Source organism: Lontra canadensis, unplaced genomic scaffold, assembly GCF_010015895.1.
Source record: "Lontra canadensis isolate GAN:19392208 unplaced genomic scaffold, GSC_riverotter_1.0 scaffold174, whole genome shotgun sequence".
NCBI classification, from domain to species: Eukaryota; Metazoa; Chordata; class Mammalia; order Carnivora; family Mustelidae; genus Lontra; species Lontra canadensis.
In genome coordinates this window covers 101,600-127,975 of record NW_022631168.1, presented here as the reverse complement: position 1 = coordinate 127,975, position 26,376 = coordinate 101,600, and the positions used below count along the sequence as shown (strand labels likewise).

Below are 26,376 nucleotides of genomic sequence, written 5' to 3'. Positions count from 1 at the left end.
CCCTCCTTCCTCCCCAGGGCTCCCTGCACCGGCCTGGGGCATTCTTGCCGGTAGCCTGACTGGTTGTCCAGGAAGCTGCTCTCTGGGCTTCCCAGGGTGACCCAGTATCTCCCTGAGCAGTGCACCTGTCACGGCCACCTCCCTCCCTGCAAGCACGGGAACAGGCATGACTGGTGGGGCCTCTGCCTCCCTCAGCCCAGCCACAGGCCAGAGGGGCCTCGAGGAGGGGCCTCCCTCCCAACACTTGGTCCACTGCAGAGGCCCGCCCTGGCTTTGGGCCTCACCTGTTTCTGTGCCTTCACCTCATCAAGCCCCCCGTGGGCGCTGCAGACAAGGAGACCGCTGGCGGAGGCCCAGGTTCACCGCTGGCCGGCTGCACCCACAGCTTCACCCGCCAAGGGACTGGTGCGGACCCGCAGCGGGCAGGCCGCAGCCAGCCTCTCAGTTGCCTGCCTGTGCCCCTGGCAGGAGGCTGGGCCTGTGGGCACCCACTGCTGAGGGCTGACATGTCTTGCTCTGGAACGAGGTCCTCGGGACAATGCCGCCCACTTTCTGGCCAGGGAGGGCCTTCTTGTCTGGGCTCTGAGGGGCTGGCCTTCACTCCCCCTCCCACGGGGCTGGGGGTGCAGCAGAGGCAGCCTCGTACACCCACCTTTCCTGTTGCTCATCCTTCGTCATTTGGTGGGGCAGGATTGGCTCAGCTGGAGCCCACGTGGCTTGCCAGGTGAGGCCTCGCCTCTTCCTCCTTCCTGGCAGCCTCTGCTAAAGGCCTCTTAGATATTATGGGTCATTGTGCCCGTGAAACAGATACCATCTTCCCTTCCTGCTGGTAGGCGAGCCTGTGAGAGCCTGTGGGAGCCAGGCAGTGTGGAAAGTGTCTGAGGTCACTGGGGTGACACCCGGGTCCCATCCCGAGGGGGCCGTTCCCTTTCTTGGCTAAGCACGGCACATGCCGGCACCTCTTGCCCTCTCCCGAGCTCTCTTTAGCCTCATGAGGGCCAGCCTGGTCCCTGTGACACGGGTGAAGCTCTGCTCTGGAGAAAGGGACTTGCCACCTTGCTGGGAGTTGCCCCAGCTCAGCTGCTAAGTCCTGGCCCCGGTCAGACTTGGAGGCCAGGCTGGGTGGATGGCTCGTGCTTCCTCCTTGAGCCTGTGATGACACGTTCCTCCAGCCCATGGCCCGGCTTGTGGGGAGGCTGCGTGTGGCCCAGGAGCCTGCTTTCCAATTTGTAAACACAGGGCGTGTGTCTAGCAGCCTGTGAGTGAGCGAGGGGGCGGTGAGCTGGCTGCACAGGTCCTGCGGCCTTAGGCCTCCTCGTTGCCCAACAGGCAGCTGGGGGCGGGCCACGGCCACTGATTAAAGGCCGCCTGGAGCAGCCTGTGTGGAGACAGGTGCCCAGCAGCCCAGGAAGCCGGCCAGCACCCGCCCCAGGTAAGCCAGCGCAGCAGGGTCGGTGAGGACAGCCGCCAGGAGCCCAGAGGCAGGTGGCCCAGTTGGGGAAGGCACCTGGTGTGCCAGGGAGGCCAGAGGAGGCCAAACCAAGGAGGCTTGGCTGCCTGTTTCCCGACCAATGACCCTAGGACTGCAGGCTCCCAGCCAAGGTGTCTCAGTGAAGATACCATCCCGGGCTGGCCCCTCCCTGGGTCCCTGGTGACACAGGCCTTGTGCACTTGGCCTCTCAGGTACCTGGAGGCAGGTGGCAGAGGCCTCCGGGCCGGGATCTGTGCAGACCGGCCCTACCTTTTGCTGTTTACTAGTTGGTAGTAGTGACAGTGGCCAGGGAGGGACTGGGGCACAGAATGGAGAGGGTGCCAAGGCCCTAGGAGGCCTCATCCTGGACAAAGGGGCTTGGAACATTGGCCCTGGAATCAGCTGTGTGTGGCTGGGCCCAGGCAGTCCCATCACTCTGGCCCTCAGGTTTTGTGCCTCTTGCCCTGGCAGCTTTAGGCTTTGCTGTCCCCGTGAGCACATTGCCATGTCCGAGGCGCCCCGGGCAGAGACTTTCGTCTTCCTGGATCTGGAAGCCACCGGGCTTCCCAATGTCAATCCTGAGGTGGCTGAGATATCCCTGTTTGCAGTGCACCGCTCCGCCCTGGAGAACCCGGACCGAGATGAGGCCGGTGCCCCTGTGCTGCCCCGGGTCCTGGACAAGCTCACGCTGTGCATGAGCCCGGAGCGCCCTTTCACGGCCAAGGCCAGCGAGATCACCGGCCTGAGCAGTGCCAGCCTGGCGCGGTGCCGGAAGGCCGGCTTCGACGCTGCTGTGGTGCGGACGCTGCAGGCCTTCCTGAGCCGCCAGGAGGGCCCCCTCTGTCTCGTGGCCCACAACGGCTTTGATTATGACTTCCCGCTGCTGTGCACGGAACTGCGGCGCCTGGGCGCCCGCCTGCCCGCGGACACCGTCTGCCTGGACACGCTGCCCGCGCTGCGGAGCCTGGACCGCGCCCACAGCCACGGCACCAGGGCCCAGGGCTGCAAGGGTTACAGCCTGGGCAGCCTCTTCCGCCGCTACTTCCAGGCGGAGCCCAGCGCAGCCCACTCGGCCGAGGGCGATGTCCACACGCTGCTCCTGGTCTTTCTGCACCGGGCTGCCGAGCTGCTTGGCTGGGCCGACGAGCAGGCCCGAAGCTGGGCCCACATCGAGCCCATGTATGTGCCACCTGATGGCCCGAGCCTCGAAGCCTGAGTGCCAGGGGCTCGGCGATTCCACCCCCCAGCGGGGATGAGGCCCACTCCCAGCGCCGTGGGCAGCACCGGCTCTGACCGTTCTGTCGGGCTCTGGGGCCCAGAGCTAGCCCCAGACCAGTGCCCCGCTGTCCCTCCCCGTCCTCTTACCCGCTAGCCCTGGGTGTGTGTAGGGCCTGCTCCTGGCCCTGGCCTGTGTAGCCCTGTGGCCCGAGAGCTTTCTCCTGGCCCCCCCCAGACTGTGCTCTAGTGGTTTGCCGCTGCAGGCTCCTGCCCTTCACCTGGTCTCAATAAACATCAACAACCACTCACCAGTGAGTTTCCTGTTGCCCCTCTACGCCCTGTGCAGAGGGGGCAGGCGGGGAGCCAGGCCAGAGCAGAGCTCCCCTCCCCCGCCAGCCGCCCCCTTGTGACCTATGCTTGGCGGGTGGGTGTGTGGGTGAGGATCCCTTGCTCAGAGGCTGGTCCAGGGGGCTGACGGGCAGAGCTGGGGGTCCCCCACCACGGGCCTTCTCCTCTTCTGGTCTGCTGTTGCCTTGCTCATCTCCCACTCCCTGCATCGTCACCCCCAAGGCTCAGGAAATTGGTGGTGGGGGGGACCCTGAATCTGAGCTGGGGATGGAACCGGAGGAGAGCCTCCAGGGAGCCCGGGGTGCTGTGCCCGTAGAGCCCCATGCCCGCCTAGGCGCAGAGCCCAGCTCCAGTTCTTGCTCCTTGTGGATCCTGGGCAGCTCTTTCCTCTCCCGAAGCCTCTGTCCCTGCCCTGCGCGGTGGCAACAGGATGAAAGATGGGCCTGTAGAGCAGCACAGTGCCTGCCCTGTTCCGGCTGTGGGAGAAATCGGGAGGCGCCCCCTTTTGCACACAGGCACATACGCGGAAAGGGCCTTACATGTGCAAGTTGGTCTCTAGGAGGGCCCCCCGGTGCGTGTGGGCTGAGGGGCGCCTGACGTGTGCAGGAAAGGAGGACCGGCCGGTACCGTGACGGCAGCACCTGGGAAGGAGTTTGTCCTGGGTCCTGTGTCCCTTATGGCTTGGCCAGGCTTCGGGGAGCAAGCTGACCTGCCTCTGGGGCCCCGCCTGTGTCACAAACAATGGGGCAAGGCAGGGGCGGGATGTCTGGGAGACAGGGAGAGCAGATGAGAAGGGCTGGGGTGGGTGGGGCAGCCACACCCAAGAGTGACTCCGCAGGAGCAAAGCCTTGAGCCAGCCAGGCCCACTGGGGCTACTCTAAGTAGGTCAGAGTGACTAGAGCGACAGCAATGTGTGGGGTAGAATGGTGAGATCAGAACACAGGCAGTGGCCACCTGGGGCCATGCCCATTTCCTCAGGGGGGTCTGGGCTGGCCCTGAGGGTAATGGGGAGCTACAGGAAGTTGTAGGCAGGAGAGGGGCAAAAATCTGATTTGTGTTTTTACAGTGCCTCTCGGGCTGCCTTCTGGGGAATGGACCATAGCAGGCCTCAGGGGGAGTATGGCTACTAAGGGGGAGAAGAGCAACGGGATTGGGGCTCGGTTGGAGGGGAGCCCCTGGTCTAGCCAAGGACAGGATGGCAGCAGTGGGCGAGGGTATACAGTACGGGAAGGACTTGTGGGGGCTAGTTAGGAAGTGTGGTCTGTGCGCTGTTGGGCTTCCCAGGGAAGGCTGGTTGGCTCCCTGCACAGGAGAACACCCACCTGGCAGAGGGCCACAGGCCAGGCAAGAGTGGGCCCTTGGCCCCAGAGCCTGCACCAGGCCGGAGCTGAGAGAGTAGGGGCACCACCAGGATTGAGGCAGCCAGGAACCCTCAGATCCCTGGTGCCCAAGCTGGGTTGGGTCTCCATTATCTAGCTGAGGTGCTGATGCCAAGAGGGTCCCTTTCTCACTCAACAGGCAAGTCAGGAGGGGCCTGATCCATGGCCACTGCCACTGGCCCAGAGTGGTCTCTGGGCCCACCTTGGGCTCTCCTGGCCTCGGGCACCCTCCCAGGCCAAACCTGGTGCCTTCTGTGCTGCACAGACAGGCTGGGCAGGTGACAGCAGCTCTCCAGGAAAGCAAATGTGTGGGTCTGTGTATGTGTGCGTGTATGTGAATATATCCCCACTAGTGAGTAGTTTCCAATTTTACTGATACGAAGGATGTAAATACACGAGTATGGTTCCCACGTAAGTGTTGGTTGCTATTTTCATTTGTGTTAATGAATAAGAGGAAGTGAAACAAAGATGTACGTGGGAACTTCCCATGTTCATTGGTGACACGAGGCACACCTTTGCTGAACTAGAGCATAGTTTTTGATACTGGAAGAGTATCACACACACCCCCTTTTCTGCTAGTCACAATGCAATGACTACAGACTCAAGTTTACACAATCAACCAAGCAATAAAGGATCAAGCCCTGGTTTGTAGCGTATGCCGAGTCCCATGGTGGTGTCAGTCCGTCCACCAGGCCAGTTTCCAGGCACCGGCACCGTGTCATGGAACGCGAGGCCGGGGAGAGACTCATCAGAGCGCGCCGTGCTGTTGGCTGTGACAGGGGGATGGCAGTAAGCTGGTGAAATAGGGTGTGATGAGTTCCGAGTAGCCCGTTTGTTTTTAATATAGGTGAACGTTCAGATAGTTTCATTTCTAATAATGGTGGTGTTTCACCATCAGCTCTCAGAATTCCTGGACATTTAACATCTACTAGAATGGCTATGAGATAAAAGTCTGCTGGTGGCAAGTGTCAGCCAGGACGCCGAAGAACCGGTAGAAATGTTGGAGGATACGACCACTGTAGAGGGCAGTCGGGCCGCGTCTTAAAATGGCCAGTGTGCACCTGCCACCATGACCCCGTGATTCCACTACTAGGTACTCACTTAGCCGACAGATGAGTTTGTGTGTCCACACACAGACTCACACATGACTGCTCGTGGCGGCTGTATTCCTACCAGTCCCGGGCTGGACCCAGCCCACGTGTCACCCAGCAGATGGGACAAAGCACAGCACACCCGTGAGCTTTGGAGGTAGGGGATGCTCACAGTAATTACGCTGTGTTTCTTCAGGGAGGCCACTGGGTGTTGGCGCTTCCTGCGAAGCCTGGCCTTGTGCAGCAGTCCTATAGGGCAGACAAGTGTCTGCGAGAGGGTTTCGCGCGTTGGCATTGTGGGGACCTTGCTTTCTACGCCTTAGCCCATGCACGTGCACCGCACTCACACGTCCCTCCCCATGCACACACCTCCACGCACACGCATACACCAGCTCATGGGACTGCAAACACACTCCTCACAGATGCCCCTCCCACACACTTAGCTGCACTTCATACACACACACACACACACACACACACACACACACACACGCTTGTGATTCTGCATAAATGGGGTCTCAGATGCTGCTCTAAAAAATCATTAGCGCCTCTGCGTTGTGTTACGGTCTGTAAAGTCAGTTTCCTCTAAGGGTTCAGGTGTATTGCCATGAGTCTTTCTGTTTCTTCGGCGTTTGCAGCAGTAGCTCCTTTCCCGTTTATACATTCCACTGGTCTTTATAAAGGAAAAAAACACAAGATTTTGATTTATCCTTTATCCTTTTTTTCTTTTTAAATTTTTGGTTTTCTGCTTCATTAACTTCAACTTTTAATTTTATTAATTCCATCTATCTATTTTCTTTGGGTTTAGTTTTTGTTCTTTTCCTCTAATTTCTGAAGAGGAAAACTACGTTCCTTTGTCATCTTCCATCTTGAATAACTGAGGCCAGAGACTAACGTTTCCCTGAGTGAGATCTCCCTCTTTGCTTTGCATTACGGGTGTTTCTAATTTCGCTTTCATGTCTTCACGGACATAAAGCTTGCAGAGTAGAGCTTATCTGAGTTGTCAAGACTTTGTGGTCATCTCTTACTGTGTATTTCTAATTGTATTGGGTAATGGTCTGAGGATGTGTTGCTTAAGGGTGTTTGGGGACAGTATGAGTTTCCTAGGGCCGCCATGACCAAGCCCCCCACACCGAGTGGCTCAAACGAGCGAAATCCCTTCCCTCACAGACCAGGGGGCCCGAAGTCTGAGATCCAGGTGTGGGCAGGCGTGGCTCCTCCTGCCGGCTCTGAGGGACCGTCGGCTCCGGGCCTCTCCTCTAGTTTCTGGTGGTCCTTGGCCATCGGTAGCGTTCCTGAGCTTGGGGAAGCCTCACGTCGAGCTCTGTCCCCCTCCTCACCTGGCCTTCCCCCGCGTGCCCGTCTCTGCATCCAAATGTCCCCCTTTTAGAGGGACCCGGTCCTGTTGGCTCAGGCCCCCACCGTAATGACCTCATTTAACTCGATCGCCTCTGGGTAGACCCTGTATCCAGATAAGGTTACACTCGCACGTGCTGGCGGTCAGGACTCCGACATGTCTTTTTGTTTGGGTGTGGGGGGGAGCTACTCAACCCACAAGAGAAGCCAAATGTATAAATAACTTTGAAAACTTGTTCCACAGACTGTGAAAAACTGCCTCTCCTTTCATGCACTTTCCTGTGTTTCTCCAGAACCTAGTTTGACAATTGTACTCTTTGGTTCCTTTACGTTCCGACTCGTTTTGTCTACTGCATCGATCCAATTCTGTGACATTATGTGAAACTGTCCCGTGTTAACTGCAGTCCATTGGCCTGTCTAGTAGCTGCGTGTTCATGCTTCCAGGCTTATAACTCTATCAGTCGGGATTCTCCTGAGCAACAGACCAGGAAATGGGCCCACACAGTTTTGGGGGCTACAGATTCAGGGAAGAGCCGCATTTATGGAGGCCGATCTGCTCACCTCGGAGTCTACTGATTTTGGTGTTAATCTCGCCTAAAAAAAGAAAAAAAATCCCTTCACAGTGACTCTGACAGTGGTGTTTTACCAAAAACCTATCCTAGCCAAGTTGACACACAGAATGAACCAGCACCATGCCTGTTCTCTGGGCTTTCTGCCCCACACGGAGGCAGCACTGCCCAGCTTGCAAGGTGATGGCTGCCGCTGCTCCCTGGGGCCTCTGCCCTGTGTGGTCCAGCAGCTTTTCTTCTACTACGTATAGTTCTGAGCTTCCTGTCCCCTGCTGGGTGAGTGACTGGCTGGGGGAGGGAGTCGCAGGGCTGCAGGCACGTCTCCAGCTTCTGGCTTCCAGAGCTGCCTGGATAGCCGGCTCACTCGGATCCCCTCCTGCTGTGGCTGATTTCTTTTGTTTGGAAGCTTCTAGGAGGTTCCACTTATCCTGGGAGTTCAGGAATGTTCACCAGGCATGGCCCAGCTCTGGGGCAATCTGGTTTGGAGCTGAGGGGCCTTTGTCTTCTCAAGGGGGTTTTCTTTAATCGGTTGTTAACGTCTTTCCTTTCTGACCCTTCTCTTTATTTCTTGTATTGTGGCTGGCATTCCAGGCATCTCTCTTTTAATTTTTAAAAGTTTTTAGAATTTTAATTTAATTTTCCTTTCCAGCTTTATTGGGGTCTGGCTAGTGTATAAAACCTTGCATATGATCTGTAGGCATACAGGGTAGTTAGGATACACGGATACAAAGCTGCTCAGTCTCCATCTCCTTTTTATCTGCCCTCAGATGCAGCCCGAGCTCTTGGGGTCTCCTAAGTGGTGTGAAGTGCGACCGTCTCTAGTCCCAGACAGGCAAGGGGTGGGGGGTAGAAGCCGGTGCTTCCGTGGGCCCGCGTTCATCCCTGTGCCAGATCTACGTCCTCTCACTTCGGCCCCCTCCCCCTGAACCCTGCCTGTTTTGGGAGAAACTAAAGGTCGTGCCCACCCACAGTCCTCTTCACAAGTGTGGAAAAGAAAGCAAACAGTGTGACTACGAAGTGTTAAACGGAATTGCCCACCCGGCCATGCAGGTACATCACAAGATCGCCCATCCTGGTTCATGGCAAGTTCTCCTGGTAACCAGGGTGGCCATCTGGGCTAGTGAATTGCCTTTATCCTAAGGACACTGAAAGCTTTGTCTCTGTGGCAGGCAGGTGGCCAGAGGCTAGAGCGGGAGCCAAGGGGCCTACCTTCCTCGACAGTGCGTTTCAAAGAGGTGCCTCTGGGACCCTTGCGAAGAACCTTCCTGGGTTCTGAGGCTGGCAGGAGGCTTATTTCGGTTTCTCATGCAAGTGCTCTGAGGGAGGGCCAGGAGCAAGGTATCCTTCCATCAGGGAAAATTCTGCCACATTTGAGCTACAGGCTGGTTCTTCGACGCCGAGCGTCAGGCCTGAAGCACGCTCGGTGTCCTCAGAACCGCCTAGACTCCCACTAGGACGGTTCTTCGCTGGATGCAGGGGGCAGCCCCCCGCACACTCAGCTCCCCTACCTGCTATCTCTGCACCTCTTCTCACTTCCACTAGCCTGGCAGACGCAGGGGTCTTGGAAAGAGCTTGCACAGCTGCCCTGGGCCTGACCCATGGGCAGGGAAGAGAAGGCAGGTAGTGCTGGGCCAGCCACCCAGGATGACGGGGTGGTGGTGGCAGGGAGGGGTCCCAGGGCCGCCAGGCAGGAGGGCGGTAGGAGGAGGTGGGCTGGCTGTTGACGGCTAGCAACACCTCTGCTCTCTGACCCCAGCAACCTGGGTGTGCAGAGCAGTTTACCTGGCTGCCGGGGATGTTCGGTCGAGAACCTGGAAATCCTGTTTGTGGAGAAAGAGGAGAAGGATCCGGGAGTCACGGACCTTTCCCGCACATGTGCCTCTTCTGTCCTGGGCCCCAGGGGGCAGCGAGAAGGGACTCAGCACTGGCTTCCCAGTCACATGGCCTCCAACACACCAAGCATGTTCCTGTCTATAGTGGGCCGAGGGGGGCGGCATCCGAAAGGTTTGTCCGTATCCTAAACCCTGGACCGTGTGAATGTGCCCTTATTGGTTCTCTGTGGATATGGATATGTGGATTAAACATCATGAGATGACATCATCCAGGTTTATCTGGGTAGGGCCTCATCGTAACTAGTTAGATCTGCAAAGACCCTATTTATATATAAGGTCAAATTCTGAGGTCACTGGGGGCTAAGACTTCAACATGGCTTTTGGGGGGGCATAATTCAATCCATAACATCACCCAATTTACATTCCAGCCTCTCCTCTGGGGATAAGACCCCAATTTTGTTCAAGGCATCAGTGGGCTCAGCCTCAGGTGACAGGTCATGACAGTCCTGTCCCCAGCTTTCCCCAGCCTCTTTTTCAGCGCAGTGTGGCCATGTGACCTAGTTCCAGCTGAGACCTAAGTGGAAGTCTGCCGGACAAGTAGCAAAGATCACCTTCACCACGGACGGAGCTGGAGAAGCTGGACACCTGCACGGAAGAAAAGGAAATTGTGAATTCACCACGCATCACACATGAACATGAAGTCCAAATAGGTCAAAGACCCAAAGGTAAGAGCAAAAGCTCCACGGCTCCCGGAAGAAGACGGAGGGCCCGACTGTCGTGACTTGAGTTTTGCAAAGGCTTCTTAACTGTGGCACAGAAAGTACAAGCCATAAAATTAAAAAATCCATTCCCTGGGCTTCTGCAAAATAAAACAACGTCTGTTCTTCAAAAAGCACTGTTATGAAAATAGAAAGGCAAGCCTCAGTCTGGAAGAAAATATTTGCAAAACATGTGTGCCAAAGGACTTGTATCTAGAACTTTCCAACCACATGAAAAGACAAACGAATCAATTATAAATGGGCGAAAGATTTGAGCGCTGTACCAAAGAAGATATATGGGTGGCTCAGAGGGACATGAGAGTTCCACGTATCCCCACCAACCCCTGTGCATGAATGTCATGGCCCCACGCGGGCAACAGCCCGAAAGTGCATCAGCCAGTGTCCAGGAGGTCTCGTGGTCCATCCAGCCAGTGGAACGGTGCTTGGCAGTGTGACGTGAGTGAAGGACCGACACACGCCAATGCGGTTGTGGCAGTGGGAAGCCAGGAGGGGCAGGGAGGCGGCAGTGCAGGGAGGCAGGTCACTTTTGGGGTGCTGGTGTTTGTGGTCACCATCTTCAGTGTGCTGACGTTTTGGCAGGTGTACAAACGCCACTTACACTTCTATGTAAGAGAGATGAGGAAGCCGTGACTTCCCAGCCTGGGTGTGCCCCATGCTGTGAAGTCACAGACACCCTAGCGTTGTGTCGGAGGCAACCAGGGGGCAACGCCACGGCAAATGGGATGCCTGACAATGTCGGCTGTGGCTGCTTGCGCCAGACCGTCATGGCTCCGCACGGAATGGACATCAGAACCGTCTGGGTGATGACAGTGTTATAATGTACGTGAACTTCCCCTCCTCCACCTGAGAATAATTCTTTCATGCTAACAAAAACTTGCTCCTCATCAGGAACCAGAGACCAAACTTCTCCATCCGGCATCCCAGGCTTTCCTGCGTTGTGCTCCCAGAGACCCCACAAGCATCCTGCAGAAACCCCTCTGCTCTTCCAGGGCTCCCGACCACATGTGGGCTCCCCTCCTTCCCTCGGTTCTGCCCGAAGTCCCTTGACCTCTGCCACCCTGATACTCACCCCTGCTCTGGCCTCAGGACCGCAGTCGTCACCTCTGCTACCCAGCAAGACACACAGTCAGCACCGCGGGTGAGGGCCGGCTGTGTCCCTCAGGCTGGGGAAAGAAAGGCGTGAAGGTCCCGAGTGGTTCCTGGGCCGTCGGAGAGTCGTCTGTGGCAGAGGCAGTCCTGCCACGCCCGTGCTGCCCGAGGGCCAGCCAGAAGGGTGAAGGCGGAGCCGCCTTGTGTCCAGACCCACGTGGGGCTGCACGGGTCCACACTGGAGGGCGTGTGGGTGCTGCCATGTTGCCCAAAGACACAGAAGCAACTGAAGGGAAGACATAGCTGTGTTTCTCACGGTGCTGCTGTGCCGCTCTGCCCTCCCGGTCTCCGAGTCACGGTGTCCCACCGGCCTCGGATGGCTGCCCTTGATTCCCAGGTGTGTCTCCCTCCAAGGTTTCTGCCTTACCTTCACCCAAACAGTCTCTCGGCTTGCCCCCGCAGTTCCACACTGAGTCTTTCCTGGTACCTTTAACCCAACTGCTATACGCTCACTTTAAAGCACGAGAGGACTCTGTTCAAGGCCAGCACTCTTAGAGCCTCCTTATTTGTTTGCCCCTAAAGTAAATGAATTCAGTCAGGACAATATAGCAGTTACATGGGGGTAGAGCCACGGCCTTTAAATAGCTCTTGCAAAGGGTCCAAAGTGTCAGAGAGCAAGTGGTCTGGCTTTTATTCCACACAGGAGAGAAAATGACACTCATAATCACACTGCAGTGAAAATGTCATGAAGACAAGCAAAATTAGACAGAGCACTGACAAAAAGATGCATTGCTATTTTAAATGTCATTTATCTGGGTAAGCGTTTGGGGACCCTGGAAACTTTTGGGTGCTCCAAAACCAGGGCACAAATGTCCAGCACCCTCTGCTGAAAACACCTGTACATCACCCCCTGTAGCCAGTCACCTTTGGGTACGGGCCCCATGAGAGAAGGAGTTCACGGTAGAAGTGAAGTTGGCTTGTCCAGTGGAACAGATGGGATGATGTCACATGCTGTTCACTTATGAGAGCGAGGGAAACGGACACGGGAGCCCATGGATCTGGTCTCTGTCTGGTTCTCCTCACGTGGTGGTTGTCGTCCCAATCTTGGTCAGGCCACAGTTGAACCGAATGAGAGTGGAGTCCACGTGTGTGGCTTCCTGCCTCTGTTCCTTGCTCTGCACAGCGACTGGTTTCCTGACCCCTTGCCTGCCTTCAAAGATCGTCTGTGCCTTAGGGAAACACATGCTTCCCAATGACCGGCCCATGGACTTCAAAGACACTGTTGCTGATACTTCTTTTTCCCTTGGAGAACCCCAAGATGCAGATCCGTTCGATCCCCTCAGATGGGGCTGGAGGTAAAGTGCTAAGGGGGCCGTATTCACTTCACATGTTTCTGAAGTGCTAGCAAACATGAACGTGACACAAAGAAGACAATCAAAGGACAAGGGGACACAGACCCAGTGAAAGGGGCTATGAGATAAAAGCAAGATATAAGAACTCTAGAACTTTCCATAAATAGTATCAAACTCTTTTTGATATAGCTAGATCAAACTTCTCTATGTCTTTGTTTCTGTCTACCTGTATCTCTCTTTTTTGGCGTCATCCTAGTGATCAGAGCTCCAAGATGTCTGCTCGGAAGGAATTCTGCATCTCCAGGTTTTCCCTCACTGTCCTGATGTCCACTCGAACCTCCCCTGTGTGGCAGGGTAGGCGCCCGTGCTCCTCGGAGGCCCAGTGGGGACCTACCACTTGCCTGCCAGAAAGCCTGGCAGTGAAGGGGGCTGCAAGGAGGTGGCAAGCCGGTGAGGACACTGCCAGCCGCCCTGTCTCCGTGGGGCTGAGGAGGAGGGGGGAGAGGAGGGGCCTGGCTTTCTCTTGCCTGAAGTCTTCTCACAGGGTGGGGGAGTCTTATTTAATCATGAGACAAAAATCTCTATCTTTAACTTCCATTACTCCTGAATGCGAAAATATTCAAAGCAGCTGAACCTTCAATATTATAAGAAATGTCATATGAAAGGCAGATCCAACGAGAGAGCCACTGCCGGCCGCTCTATGCGAATCCCTAACCCAGCTTGTCGCCTTCCCGAAGGACCGCGCCTTGGCGGAGTGCAGCGCTGCGGGAAGCTCTAGGCACTGAGGGTGGGGAGGTGGGGCGGAGAGGCCAGGGTGGTCTTCGCTGGTGGGGTCTGGAGGAGCAGAAGGCAGCGAGGAGGGTGAGCCTGGTGGGCAGGGAAGACACGGCTTGCCTGGAGTCCCCTCCCGTGAGAGACCAGAGTGTCTCCCATATGCAGCCCTGCCCCAGGCCTCTGGGAAGATGTGAGCTGGGTGCTGCGGCTCCTCGGAGAAGCAGCCGGCGGAACCCGTGGGCAGCTGTGGCTCTCAGGCACAAGGACAAGTGGCCCGGGAAAGGAAAGGGTCCCTGCTCAGCGTGCTAGCGGGGTGTCCTGTTCCTTCCCGTGGAGCGGCAGGCTCAGAGACATCACTTCCTGCGGCAGGACCAGCCGGCTGGGGCAGGCCACGAACGTCTTTGCCCAAGTCCGTTTCCAGACAATTTCTGAACTGATGAGTCTGCGGTTACGTCACACAGTCCAGCCACAGTCCAGTCGCAGAGTTCCCTCAAGTCCCCTCCGCTGACAGGCGCTTAAAGGATTAAAGTGCTCGGAGTGCTTCTACCCGGAAACACGAAGCAGTCTGGGGCTGAAGCCCACGGTCTCGCAAGAGGAACCCAAGGCGCCGGTGCGGGAGGCGGGGGCCGGGGGCGGGGGCCTCTCGTCACAGGGTGGCCCCGGCCCCCGCCCCCCAGCCGCCGTCGCAGGGGTTCCTGAGGCCCACGGGCCCGGGAGCACGCCCTGCAGCGCCCGCAGGCACCGTCGCCGGGCCGAGAGGAGCACCAGGCGCCCCGTTCCGAAGCCCGGCCGGGTCACACCGCGCGGGGGGCCGCCGCACAGCCCACGTCACCCGGAGCCGCCTCGCCCTCCGCCCCGCCGTCGCTCCTCCCCGCGGGCCTCCTCCCGCCGCGGGGCTTCTGGGCCCGGCCCGGCCGCCGCGGGGCCCGGAGGGCTTGGCCGCACTCAGCGCAGCGGCCGCTCCCAGCGCGTGGCCGCCGCGGCTCGGCCCCCTGCGCGGCCCGGGGCTCCGGGGGGCGCCGCCCGCAGCGCGAACACGCGCGGGGCCGGTCCCTGCGGTGCAGCGCCCGGTGCTTGCAGAGGTTGGCTCGGCGGCTGAAGGCGCGGCCGCAGTCGGGGCACGCGTAGGGCCGCTCTCCGCTGTGCGCGCGCTGGTGCTGGCTGAGCCCCGAGCAGCCGCGGAAGGCCTTGCCGCACTGCTTGCACGTGAAGGGCCTGTCGCCGCTGTGGCTGCGCTGGTGGTGGATGAGCTGCGACACGCCCTTGAAGGCCTTGGCGCACTGGCCGCACGCGTACGGCTTGTCGCCGCGGTGCGTGCGCTGGTGCTCGATGAGGTTGGAGCTGCGGCGGAAGGCCTTGCCGCAGTCCCCGCACGCGTAGGGCCGCTCGCCGCTGTGCGTGCGCCGGTGCTCCAGCAGCGCGAAGCGGCGCCGGAACGGCTTCCCGCACTCGGGGCACGCGTACGGCTTCTCGCCGCTGTGGATGACCTGGTGCTTGATGAGGTTGGAGCTGCGCGTGAAAGCCTTGCCGCAGTCCCCGCACGCGTAGGGCCGCTCGCCGCTGTGCGTGCGCCGGTGCTCCAGCAGCGCGAAGCTCCGCCGGAAGAGCTTCCCGCACTCGCCGCACGCGTACGGCTTCTCGCCGCTGTGGATGACCCGGTGCTTGATGAGGTTGGAGCTGCGGCTGAACGCGCGGCCGCACTGCTGGCACACGTAGCGCTTCTCGGCGCCGCGCGCTCCCTGCCGCCCGGGAACCCGCTCCTGCCCGACGCGGGGGCTGCTCCTCTGCGGCGTCTCTCCGGCCGCACCGGACGGTCCGCCGGGACCTTTCTCCCGGGGAGGGTCACCCCTGCTGGACCCCGTCTGCGGAGAGGGAGCCCGTCTCACGCCCTGCTCCGGCGCGTCCCCTGGCGGCCCGGCCACTGGGCGATCGTCACCCGCCCGACGATCGGGCCCCGGGAGTTCTTCGGGGCCACGCTTCTGTGCGGAAACCGACGTCCCGGTTTGTATCCCGTCTCCTGTAACGACACAGAACACCCACCAGGGGCGCTCTCCCCGCAGCTCTATTTAGGGTTCGTTCTCCTGCCTCATGCCCACACCAAAGCTGAGAAGGAACGGATCAGGACAGGGGGACGGGGCGCGGGAGGGAGCTGGAAGCAGTGGAGGGACACGGCAAGAGGTGCTGCCTTCACCCGGGGTCTCAACGGGGACTCCCTGGGCGATTTAAGTGGGCCACAAAAGGGAATTTCCCACCCAAAGTGGTCACAATACCCTGCTTGGGCGGCTGCTCCTTGTGACTGGCTCAGGGCAGCCAGCCCGGCGCCCCACAATCACCTGTCTGCATCTCCGCGGTGGCCGGTGTTCTCCAGACGTCTGTTGCCCAGGGCCCCTCCCCTTGTTCCAGCCAGGAGACCAGGTGAGGCTTGGTGGATAAAAATCCTGTCCATGGAAATGAAGCAGATCAGTGACATTCCTGTACTCAGCCCAGCCTTCCTATCGTCAGGAACAGAGAACAAAGAAGCCTGTAAGAGAGCGCCACTGCAGGTCCAGAGCAAGGACAGATTCTCTTGACGGAAGCAAAAGAATTTGAACGTATGGGAGCCCCCAGTGGCCATGGGCAGTCCAAAGTCCATGGGGACTGGGGTCAAGAGCGTAACGATGTTACTATTTGGCCTGCGGGGAGGGCAGTAGGCATGTGGGAAATGGGGGAATCTGTGTGAAGATCCCAAGGGACTAAGGGCAGGGATCCGCGGAAGGTGGCACACAAGGGCCCCAGGGAGGGTCAGGAACCGACAGAACTGAGGCACACCTGCGCCTTGAGAGCCGAAGCCCCATTTCCATCATCGAACAGAACAGATGGCTCAGTCCCTTTATGCCAAACTCAACGGACAAATCCAGAACTCCCCTTTGAGCCCTGGATCTGCATGGTGAGGGTCAGAAAGAACCAAGGGGAAGAAACTAGTCTCCCTCTGTGTGGTTGGATGAGGGAGATGAAATCTGTAGGAAAGAAATGGAGCAAACAGACCCCTGCAAGCCAGCGGCAGCGGTGTCTGTGGGTGTGTGGAGGGGTCCTGCCCAGCTCCTTTCCAGGTTTCTGTAGGCCGGAGAGCCGAGTGCACGTCTTAGCCTTGGTACAAGGAAAAAGAGCAGCTGAACTCCGTAACATGAAATGAATGTACAATTCCACCTTGATCATGAAAAAAGTCTACAGCAGCATATAAATATTCAAGGATAATGCGCGTCTATCTTTTACTTAACATGTGATTTTAGATGCAAAATAAGTTCGATGGGGGCCCACGCATTTACCACTTGCAGGTCAAAACCATTTGGCTAAAAATTGTCCTACTGAGACAAAAGCCGGGCTCCAGGAGATTACTGCTCTGATGGGAAAATGCATTTATTCTTGGGCTCACAGTAACCAACAAACAAAGAAACTTAAAAATAAACAGAAACAGAGTAGGGGGATTAGATATGTGTGTCCGATCCTTACCCAGGGACACCAAATGACGATAGTTTTCCAGCATCACTGTCTTGTAGAGAATCCTTTGTTGGACATCCAGAAGCTTCCATTCTGTCTTGGTGAAGTACACGGACACATCTTCAAAAGACACTGGCACCTAAAACAAATCATTCCTGTGGCTGCAGGGGACTTCATACCCATGAATCTCAGAATGGGCGGGCAGCAACTAAACTGGGGGCAGGGAGACCCAGAGAACTCAGCAGTTAAGGGGAGACACGAAGAGGTGGCAAATGGGGAAAGTCAGGGAGCTCCACTCACCTTGGGTTTGGCCTTCAAGAGAATGGCTGCCATCGCAGGGGTGCAAAGAAGCTACCGGGGTTGGAAAAAGCCAAGTATGAGATGAGGTCCACCCTCCTCCAGCATGACCTCAGCCCAGTGAGGTCCCGTTCACAGCCACTGGGGGACAGGACTTCCGCACGTCTCTGTGGGCTCCTGTCCTCTCTCCTCATCAGGGTGGTGGGCCGCCAGACAGGGCGTATGAAACCTTCCTCCCATGGAAGCAGCGCCCCTGCCCCAACTTCCCAGCCGTTCCTGGAAGCTCTAGTGCTGACTCCTTTTCCTTTCGGCTTGGGGTCCTTACAGAAAAACTCCAGAACACACACACACACACACACCCCACTCCGCCTGAAGCAGTCCCACTCTCAAGGAAAAGAGAAAGATCAGAATAGTGAGATGCACTTTGGAGGGGCCCACATTAGCTGGGAGAGGGGTGCTCTCTGAAGGGGGGACCTTCAGGCCCGGAGCTGAAGGCTGGGGGTGAGTGGAGAGAGCAGCAGGCTAACGGCCTGGCCCATATCCGGCCCTCGGATGGGTCCAAGCTCAGCGGTCATGGTGCTGAAATGGGGGGCGGGGTGGGGTGTCCAGAAGGTGAGGCCGCGTGGGCACTCTGGGGACAGACAGGAGCTGGGGCTCACACTAAGGGCGGGAAGAGCATGTCATTGCCAAAGCGGACAGAATCAGATTTCGCCACATCAATTTTCAATACTGGAAAACAGTGGGGCAAAGGAAGGTTTGCTCCAAGGCTGTTGTCACCACCAACGGGAGGCCACAAGGTGGAGTCCCCCTTGGGGAAGCAGAGGAACCAGGCGGTGGCCGGCCGGAGTGGGCCGCAAATGCTTATGCTGTCTGGGCGACCGCAGCTTATTTCTGCTACAGGAGAGAGGGTGAGGGGACAGGGTGGCGCAGCATTTAAACTGCAGCCGAGTCCCTTATCACCAGTGATGAGCTTTCAATCAGCATTGGCTGAGAATTAATAAACTCATGTATCCGATGAAGATGGAAAGAATCTCTTAAAGCAGAATGGACACTAAAACCACCGGGTGAAAGACCTAGGGAAAGTGGATGGCCACGTGATGTCAAAATGTCTTCCCCTGTTTGCTGCTGGTCACAAGACAGAAAGCTAACCTGGGCAGAGCTGGGACATGCCTGCTGTGGGGATGGCACCGTGGGGAGTGCACAAGGCTCTTCCAAAGCTTGGCCGGATTCTAATGCAGCTTTGGAAGCCCACACCCAGTTTATAAAGGATCTTGGGGACAGAGGGAAGACCACAAGGAAGCAACAAGCCCGGTGTAGATGGTGGGCTGTACCCGGTCTCCTCTTCATATCAGTGTCATGGCAAAAAGAGGAGGCTGGCAAGAGAGACTGTTCTAGAGGAAAAGAGATGTCATGGCCAACAGTCAAGTGCAACGGGAGTCCTTGGTGAGACACTGGTGTGCAGGACAGAGGACTCAAAGGCACTGGGGGCCTGGAGGGGTGACTGTGGGGCCGGTGCAGCTCATGTGTTGGCCGGATAATGGCAGCGGGTCATGGGATGAAATGTCCTTCGAGAAGCACTTACGGAGAAAATGGCATGTAAACTTACTTTAAAATATTTCCGTAAAAACAAAGGCAAGAGAGACGGGGAGAGAGAGAGAGAGACCGAGAGAAGGAGGGAGGGGCAGGGGAAAGGAGGAACAGAAAGAAAGAGAAACACGCCAATAAGGCAAGCTGGAGGCCTCCGGCAAACCCGGGGAGGTGGGTGCCTGTGCTCTGTTTGTCTGTCTGCGCAGCGGCACACGCGATGAAAAGGGAGATTCGTCTGGTGGTCCCTCCATCACGTGACCGAGCAATTGCCCTCCTGAGTATACATTCCCGAGGACTGACCACAGGTCTTCACATCAAAACGAACGCGCCGGGTTTAACTGCAGCCTGCCCGGCAGCAGCCAGAGGGCGGAAGAACCCAAGACAGGGACCCAGCAAACCGGGGTCTGTGCCCATGGTGGAATGCTGTTTGGCTATAAAGAGGAGGGAAGTACTGCTCCGTGCTGCGGTGTGGATGAACCCTGGAGACCTCACGCTCCGTGGAAGAAGCCAGGCATGGACACGAGAGGCCACATGCTGCGCGATTCCGCCTATGTGACGTCATCTAGTAGTTCACAAGAGCCATCTTGACCTAGTTTCCAAGTTACGTCGAAAAGTTCTCTTTTCTCGGCCTTTCTTGGCCAGTTGGCTAAGCCCCCACCCCAAGTATCTCCCTGATTGGGGCTCCTTTCTCTGGGACCACTAAACACACTCCCCCCACCCCCCCCCCCCCTAACCCCCCCCCCCCCCCCCCAACCCCCCCCCCCCCCGCCCCATAAGGCCCCACGTGGCCGCCTCCTCTCCTTCGGAGCTGTAACAAAGATGTCTGCCTTTGATCACTCCGAATGTCACTGACCTGTGATTTCCCATCAAGAAAGCTTGAAGTCTTACAAACTGTGTGACATCTCCAGCACAGGTAAATCCGGAGGGCCAGCGGCTGAGGGGGAGGGCGCTGGGAGCACTGGCTTCCCGGAAAGGGTTTCTCTCTGGGGGATAAAAAGGTTCTGGAACTGGGGCACCTGGGTGGCTCAGTGGGTTAAAGCCTCTGCCTTTGGCTCAGGTCATGATCCCAGGGTCCTGGGGTCGAGCCCCGCATCAGGCTCTCTGCTCCATGGGGAGCCTGCTTCCTCCTCTCTCTGCCTGCCTCTCTCCCTACTTGTGATCTCTCTGTCAAATAAATAAATAAATATCTTAAAAAAAAAGGTTCTGGAACTAGAAAGAGGGGATGGTTGCTTCATGTGCTTCATGCCACTGAGTCACTGGCTCTGAAGTGGCTAGTTTTATGTTATGTGAATCCCGTCTCAACGAAAAAAAAGAGGGGGAGGGGCAAAAGGTGTCACTGTCAAATAATCTTGATGTCCACAGGTCACGTGTGCCTCATGATGACACGCTGTCAGCCACCAGGGGACTGGCACAAGCTATAGGTGTGTGTGCAGGCGAAGAATACTGATAGCAGCAAGGCTTCTCAGGCCACTACCAGAACGTTCTGAAGGACAGCACCAACTTCTTTTTTCCTTACCATGACTGTCCTGCCGGGTCATGAGCCATTTTGGAAAATACGCAAATTGAAAGCCACCTCCCACAACTTGCTGGGGTCCCTTCCAAGCTCCCAAGAGAGAAGAGATTGTTGAGCTGTGACTTCCTGAGGAAAACACACTACGGACAGGGTTAGCCTGCAGACAGAGCCCGACACTGAAATTCGACGCCACAAGGTGCATCCAGGGGGCCAGTCATGCGCAGTGGCCACACCCAAGTGTCCATCCATGAGACCTAGTCTCCCATACCCTCAAGCCTGCAAAGAGAGACATGGCAAGTTCTTCTCACAGACCCTGATCCCGAGTAACGCCCGGGCAGGAATGGGACATATGCCTAAGGAAGAATCAGGAGACTGTGGAACTGGAGAGGGGCCTCTCCTACGACCCTGGTGGGCCACCGGGGCAAAGGAGAGGCTGAAGGATGATTCCAGGCCCCGAAGCTCAGGTCTCCTGGCAACCCGACACTAGGCAGACAGGTGACGGTCCATCAGCCAGCAGTGCCCCAGGAAGGCCCAGTCTGCCTGGGTTAGGAGGGTAGCAGAATCCCACCGTGCTTGCTGACTGGCCCAAGTAAAGGCAAGGATGTGGGGCCGCCCCCCTGGGGCAGGAGAGGCTCAGGCTGCCAACTGAAACGCATCACGGTTCAGAAAGGGGAGAGGCGGCCAGTGGGCTTCAGTGCTGATGTCTACAGAAGACCACGAGATGGGGCTGTTTCCCCAGAAAAAGAAAACAGCAAACAAACAAACAACGGGAAAGGCGGTCAGCAATCCCACGCAGGCAGGATCAAGAATTGGGGCTGTTTCATCGGCAAGGAGTGACGCAGGGTCTCTGCAGTCACGCTTCTTCCCCACCCCCGCCCCCCCGGCCCGGTGAAACTTCCTCTGAGGTCTGGCAATTTAAGACCCCAACCGCCTCCTCCTTGCTCCGGCAGCGTTCCCCAGGGGGACTGCATCACTTGCCACCCACCTGGTGGAAAGGCCTGAGGACCCGGGGCCCTAGGGAGGCCACAGGTCAGTCCAGGGCCTCCACGGTGCCTGACCCAGCAAAGCCCTCTGAACCTCACCCTCGCAACGGATGTCTCCCTGCCCTGGGGGGTGGGGGACACAGGCTGAACTGGTCATAGAGACGGCTACCTCCTAATGGGATTCTGTCCTTCTCTGCTCACAGCCCTCCTTGGGGTTCCTGTCTTACCCACATGGCTCTTTCTGACCTGGCCTTCCCCTCCTCCCACCCGTTTGCTCCCTACTCCTGCCACACTGTCTTCTGAGCGGTCCCTCCCACACACCATGCCACCACTCATACCTCAGGGCCTTTGCACTGGTTGTTTTGTCTCTGTGGAATACTCTGTCATTTCCTTCAAGTTTTTCAGAAACCTCACCACCTAACTACATAAACTCGCAACCCAACTCCTCACCTTCCTTCCTCTGCTCTGCTTTCCTCATGGCACTTACCACCATTTAACACACTCTATAATTCTGAATTTAAAATGTTTGCTGTTTATGGTTGGTGCGGTGCAACTAGAACTGGACCCACCCTGGGGGGAGTTTGGCTGTTTTGTTCCCTAACAGGCCTGCAGCAGCCTGGTCGACACTGGTGGCTCGGCGAGGAGCTGGTGGACTGGCGGACCCCTCGAGCTAGTTCCCTCGCTCAGCTCAGCCCACTCCCTCTCCTGCTCTTGGGGGCCTTCCATACCACCGCGGGCTTCCTCTCCTTAGGCCCTTTTCTGCTGTGCGCCTCTCCACCAACGGTTCACACCACCGAGGGGGCACAAACCCCCACCCTTTATAGCCGCGGGAATACGTCTGGGACGCTCCAGGCCTGTGCCTGCTGAGGTCGCCAGGTGCCCCTAGGCGGGAGCGCCGCGACCTCACAGCGCCAGCCTGCCCAGCGCTCCCAGACACAGAGGCGCAAAAATCCAAACTTACCGCCGGGTGGCCGGTGCTCTCTGGCCAGCCCCAGGGTCAGAGGCGAACCGCAGCCAAAGGCGTGAAACTAGGAAACACTGGCTGCCTTTCCCGGGACCCTCTCCCTCGCCCCCTCGGCCCCTGCCCAAACGGAGCCCCGCTCTGGTCCACCACAGTCCTGCCAGGCCGGCGTACTGGGGCTCCGCGGGCCGCCGCGTTGGTCGCTCCCCCTAGTCCCCGCCGCCCCAGCCCGCCCCCCCGCCCCCGGCCTCTGGCAGGCCCGAGGCCAAGGCTGCCGCCTCCGAGAAGCCCTCCGGGACAGCGGTCCCAGGAGATGGCGGGATTCCCGGCTGGGTTTCGACCTGGTCCGTGGGCGCTGCTCTCGGGAGGCACGTTCTGCGAGGCCGTCCGTCGTCTGTCCGGAGCCGACGAGCTGGGCCAGGACGCGGGCGGGGAGCGGGCGGGGCCGGGGCGGCGGCGGCGTGGGAACCCGGCGCGGGGGGTGGGGGGCATGGAGCATGCGCGTCGCGGCGGGAGGGCGGCGGGGCCCCGCGCGGGTCCCGGCGCGTCCCACTGGGGTTCTGGGCTGACTCCCCGAGCGCCCTGGGGCACTTCTGCTTCCCATCTGGGCTGCTTCGAGGACTTGGGTAGCGGTGGTCAGCGCGCCGCCGTCCGCCGCTGGGACGGGGAGGGGCAGCTTTGGCCGAGCTCCCCCCGTGGGTCAGACCCTGGGGCTTTACGTCCATCCCGTCCTCTGTTCAGCCATTTGGGATCCATGGGACGCTGCAGGGCACCCAGTAAGCCAGCAGGGCCAAGATGAGAAAATGGGGTGCGCCGAGGGGGGCCTTAGGAAGGGCCGTGTGCAGATGGAGGGAAAGAGAATAGCAAGAAGGGAAGAAGCCAAGAGCCGCGTCCGTCTTCCCTCCGCCGCCCCTGCCCTGCCTGGAACCTGCGAGCAGGTCCGCAGGGCGGGCCTTGGGCTCTTCGTTTCCCTACAGGTCACTATTCACGTGGTAAAACCAGGACTGAAATGCACGGCTTTCTCAGGACACGTGCTCCACTGATAATGAGTGACTTGAGGTCAGGACTATGGAAAGGGCCACCAAACGGGGGCGGGGGGAAGGAGCAAGAAGACCCAGCTTACTGCTGGGTCTGTCATCCTCTCATCCAGTCCCGAGTGGGGGTGGGTGGGAATTGAGCACAAGGTGGGCACCCTCTCCGCCTCTGGGCTGTACCCCTCCTTACAAAACCAGAGCTCAGGCTTCTCTCTCTTTCTTTTTCCAGTGGCCCCAGGCCCTGGCCAGGAGAGCCTTGGTCTGTAGTGAGAGGTCTTCGGCATGCCCATGCTTGTGGGAGGGCATCTGCTTGCCGCTGGCTGGAGGGAGAGGGCTGGGACACTCACTTAGGGTGCTTCTGGCTGCAGGGAGCAGGCGTCCTAGGAGGCCAAGGGTGGCACAGTTATGGGGGCCCTTCCCTGGAACAGAGGCAGAGGAGTCCCCTGTGGTCCTTCGCTGTGGGCTCTGATGCTCACTCTTGTCCTCTCACCTGGAGACTGGCTGGGCAGGCCTGGGCCGGGGCTTTTGAGGTGTAGCTGGGTGAATGGTGGCTCCTCAAAATATGTGTCACATCCGAACTCCTGGAAACTGTGACTGTGACTTTTTTTGGAAAATGTGTCTTTGCCAACGTGATGAAGAATCTTGAGATCGTCTCGGGTTCTCTAGGTGCCCTAAGTCCAATGACAAGGGTCTTTAGGAGACAAAAGAGACACAGGGAGAGAAGTCTGCATGCCAATAAAAGCAGAGGCCGGGCTGGTGCAGCCACAAGCCCACGGATGCTTAGGACCTCACGAAACTGAGTGAGACAAGGAAGACCCTCCCTACCACGACTTTGGAAGGCATGCAATCCTGCCTTTACTTTGGGCTTCTGGCCTCCAGAACCACGAGAGAAAACATTCCTATTGTTTCAAGCCACCTGGTTTGTGGGAATTTATTGCAGCAGTTCCAGAACGCTCATACACAAGGGAGGGGGCTGGACCCCCTCACCCCTGAGCCAGCTCAGGAAAGAGGGCTAGGCCTTTATGCCCCACATCAGCTAGTAGTAACTGGATGGGGGCAGGGCGTTCTCTTGGATAAGGTAGCTCCTTCGGCCTTGGGCATTCAACCTTTACGGAAGGAGGGGGGTGAGAGCGAGGGGCTGTAATAGGGCCGTAAAAATAGAGAAAAGAGAGCCCATACATAACTGTGTTCAGCTGTCATGGGTTACCATAAAGGTGGCTGTAGCATGACCTCTGAGGCTGCAGAGCAACTGAAGGCCTAAAGCAAGAGTGAGAGACCTATGAGGAGAAATTGATAAACCCGTAATTGTCACGAGGAGAAAAATTTCCCTTCTAGATTTTGTTCAATTTCTTTTCTTTTAAGATTTTATTTATTTATTTATTTGACAGACAGAGATCACAAGTAGGCAGAGAGGCAGGCGGGCGGGCGGGGTTGGGGGGGGAAGAAGCAGGCTCCCTGCCAAGCAGAGAGCCCAATGTGGGGCTCCATCCCAGGACTCTGAGATCATGACCTGAGGTGAAGGCAGAGACTTAACCCACTGAGCCACCCAGGCGCCCCTCAATTTTTTTTTCTTATGAGGAATTTCAAACACATGCCAAGCCTAGATAGAGTAATCTAATGGAAGTCCGAGGATGCATGGGTCAGCTCCAACAGTGACCCTGCCCAGTGCTGTCCTGCCCCAGCCCTCCTCCCACCTGCCTCTCCTTGCTGTGGGAGGAAACTGAACCTCCCTTGACAGAGGCAGCCTCACACCCCGGAGACCGGGGGTGGTGTCTTGAGGGCAGCAAGTCCAGATTTGGCCCCTCTGCAGCAGGTCCCAGGGACCCCAGTGGGGTAGGGGACTGGAGAAGGAATCCGGGGACATCCCATGTTGTCAGTGGGAAGTGAGTGAGCCTCTCGCTGGGGAGGAAGAGGTCTGGGCCAGGGGTGGGCAAATTTGCAGGGGGCGGCCTGGGGCAGTGCCTGCAGGAGGGTGCCGTCCAGCGCATTCCTGGAGGGAGGCGGTCCGGGCACGCGCGGAGCCCCAGACATTGAGGTTGACAGATAGACCCCAGGCCTGACAGCTTGTGAGGGGAGCTTATTTGTGGACAAATGGACAAGACAAGCTGTTTCTGTGCAGGTCCGCTCACCTCTGCATGGACAGAGTGGAGCCTGTGGGTGGAGGGGTGTGTGTGCAAAGTGTCGCCCTGGGGGACAGGGGCCCTAGTGTGGGTAGTAGCTGGGAACGCACACGGCAATCAGAGCTCCCGGTCACATGCTCCTCTGCGCCTCTGCGCAAGGGTCAGAACAGTGGGGGGCTCGTGTGGTCGGGGATGTCATGGCACGTATGGGGCCGGTCCTCATACCCTCAGGGCTCCTGAGGCTTGATGGGGGCCCTCATAGGGAGGCTGGTGGGGGCAACAATGCTGGGCTTGGGTGCAGGAAGGGAGCAAAACGCTCCCTTCTGAATAGGCCACCTTGACATTTGTGCGCCTGAAGCTCAGCTGCAGCTGGAGACGTCCTGATGATTGCGGTTGTTGCTCTGGCCCCTGGATTTCCCAGAGGGGAGTCACCACTGTCCCTTTGCTGTCCCTCCTCAGTGTGGCCACCACTGTCCTTCAACTGTCCCTCCCTGTGTGGCCACCCTCTCCCTTCACTGGCCCTCCCGGTGTGGATGCTCCCTCCACCATGTGTCCCTGGGGGCCATGCTGCCCCAAGACCCAGCCTCTTTCTAGTGTCAAGTCTTGGCTGTGGCATCAGGCTGCTCTGTGTGTGCTGGGGAAGGTCTGTCAGCAGCAATCGGGACCACAGGCTTCCTTGATCCTGCCCAAAGACAGAGAAGCCCTCCTCAGACAGAACGTGAAGCCTTCCCTTCCACCCTGCTGGGCCATTTGGGGGATGGTCTGCCCAGGTCACTAACAGTTGCCCTAGGAATGCCACGCGCAGCTGGCCTTGGACCAATCAGATCTGCCTCTGGGTTTGAGGATGGGGGGCTACCATGCCTTGAGCTGCATGGGGGAGAGACAGACACTTAAACCAAAAGGGGGTCCTCCCGGAAAAGAAGAAAGGGGAAATGGCTGTGGGGAGGGCGGCCAGCCGTGTCCAGTCTCTAGGCATTCCTTTGGGTGACAGGAATTGTGGCCAGAAGGATCACCGGCTTTGCCGAGACGTCCTGGTGGAGGGGGAGGGGGGAGGGTCAACTTCCAGTAGCCCAGGACAGCTGCTCAGCCTGAGGCCGGCCTGCAGCCAGCTGCACCCCACTGCCCAGGGTCTGTTCCCACCAGTGG

At 58.1% G+C, this 26,376-nt stretch overlaps 2 protein-coding genes across 3 annotated transcripts; one reads left to right on the top strand and one right to left on the bottom strand.

Moving 5' to 3' along the window:
• Positions 1–404: 404 nt before the first annotated feature.
• On the top strand, positions 405–2,930 carry TREX2 (three prime repair exonuclease 2). 2 transcript variants are annotated; one of them, XM_032846295.1, is made up of 2 exons: positions 405–1,432; positions 1,943–2,930. In XM_032846295.1, exon 2 carries the CDS (start codon positions 1,977–1,979, stop codon positions 2,685–2,687), a length of 711 nt encoding a protein of 236 aa, XP_032702186.1. In that variant the 5' UTR covers positions 405–1,432; positions 1,943–1,976; the 3' UTR covers positions 2,688–2,930. The 2 variants fall into 2 exon arrangements, with proteins under 2 accessions (XP_032702186.1, XP_032702187.1); XM_032846296.1 differs by having other exon boundaries at positions 1,919–2,930.
• Positions 2,931–14,052: 11,122 nt separating this feature from the next.
• Positions 14,053–22,435, bottom strand: ZFP92 (ZFP92 zinc finger protein). The gene is made up of 6 exons (XM_032846382.1): positions 22,418–22,435; positions 17,036–17,086; positions 16,748–16,874; positions 15,592–15,696; positions 15,204–15,275; positions 14,053–15,083 (listed from the first exon to the last, which is right to left on the bottom strand). The coding sequence occupies exons 2-6, from the start codon at positions 17,066–17,068 to the stop codon at positions 14,053–14,055; spliced, it is 1,368 nt and encodes a 455-aa protein (XP_032702273.1). The 5' UTR covers positions 17,069–17,086; positions 22,418–22,435.
• Between the last annotated feature and the right edge of the window lie 3,941 nt (positions 22,436–26,376).

Coding starts and splice junctions, on each gene's coding strand:
- TREX2 (XM_032846295.1), top strand. CDS start 1,977: ATGTCCGAGGCGCCCCGGGCAGAGACTTTCGTCTTCCTGGATCTGGAA.
- ZFP92 (XM_032846382.1), bottom strand. CDS start 17,068: ATGGCAGCCATTCTCTTGAAGGCCAAACCCAAG. Junction 16,875..17,035: donor TCTTGAAGGCCAAACCCAAG/GTGAGTGGAGCT, acceptor GATTTGTTTTAG/GTGCCAGTGTCTTTTGAAGA. Junction 15,084..15,203: donor AGAACTCCCGGGGCCCGATC/GTCGGGCGGGTG, acceptor CCCGGGAGAAAG/GTCCCGGCGGACCGTCCGGT.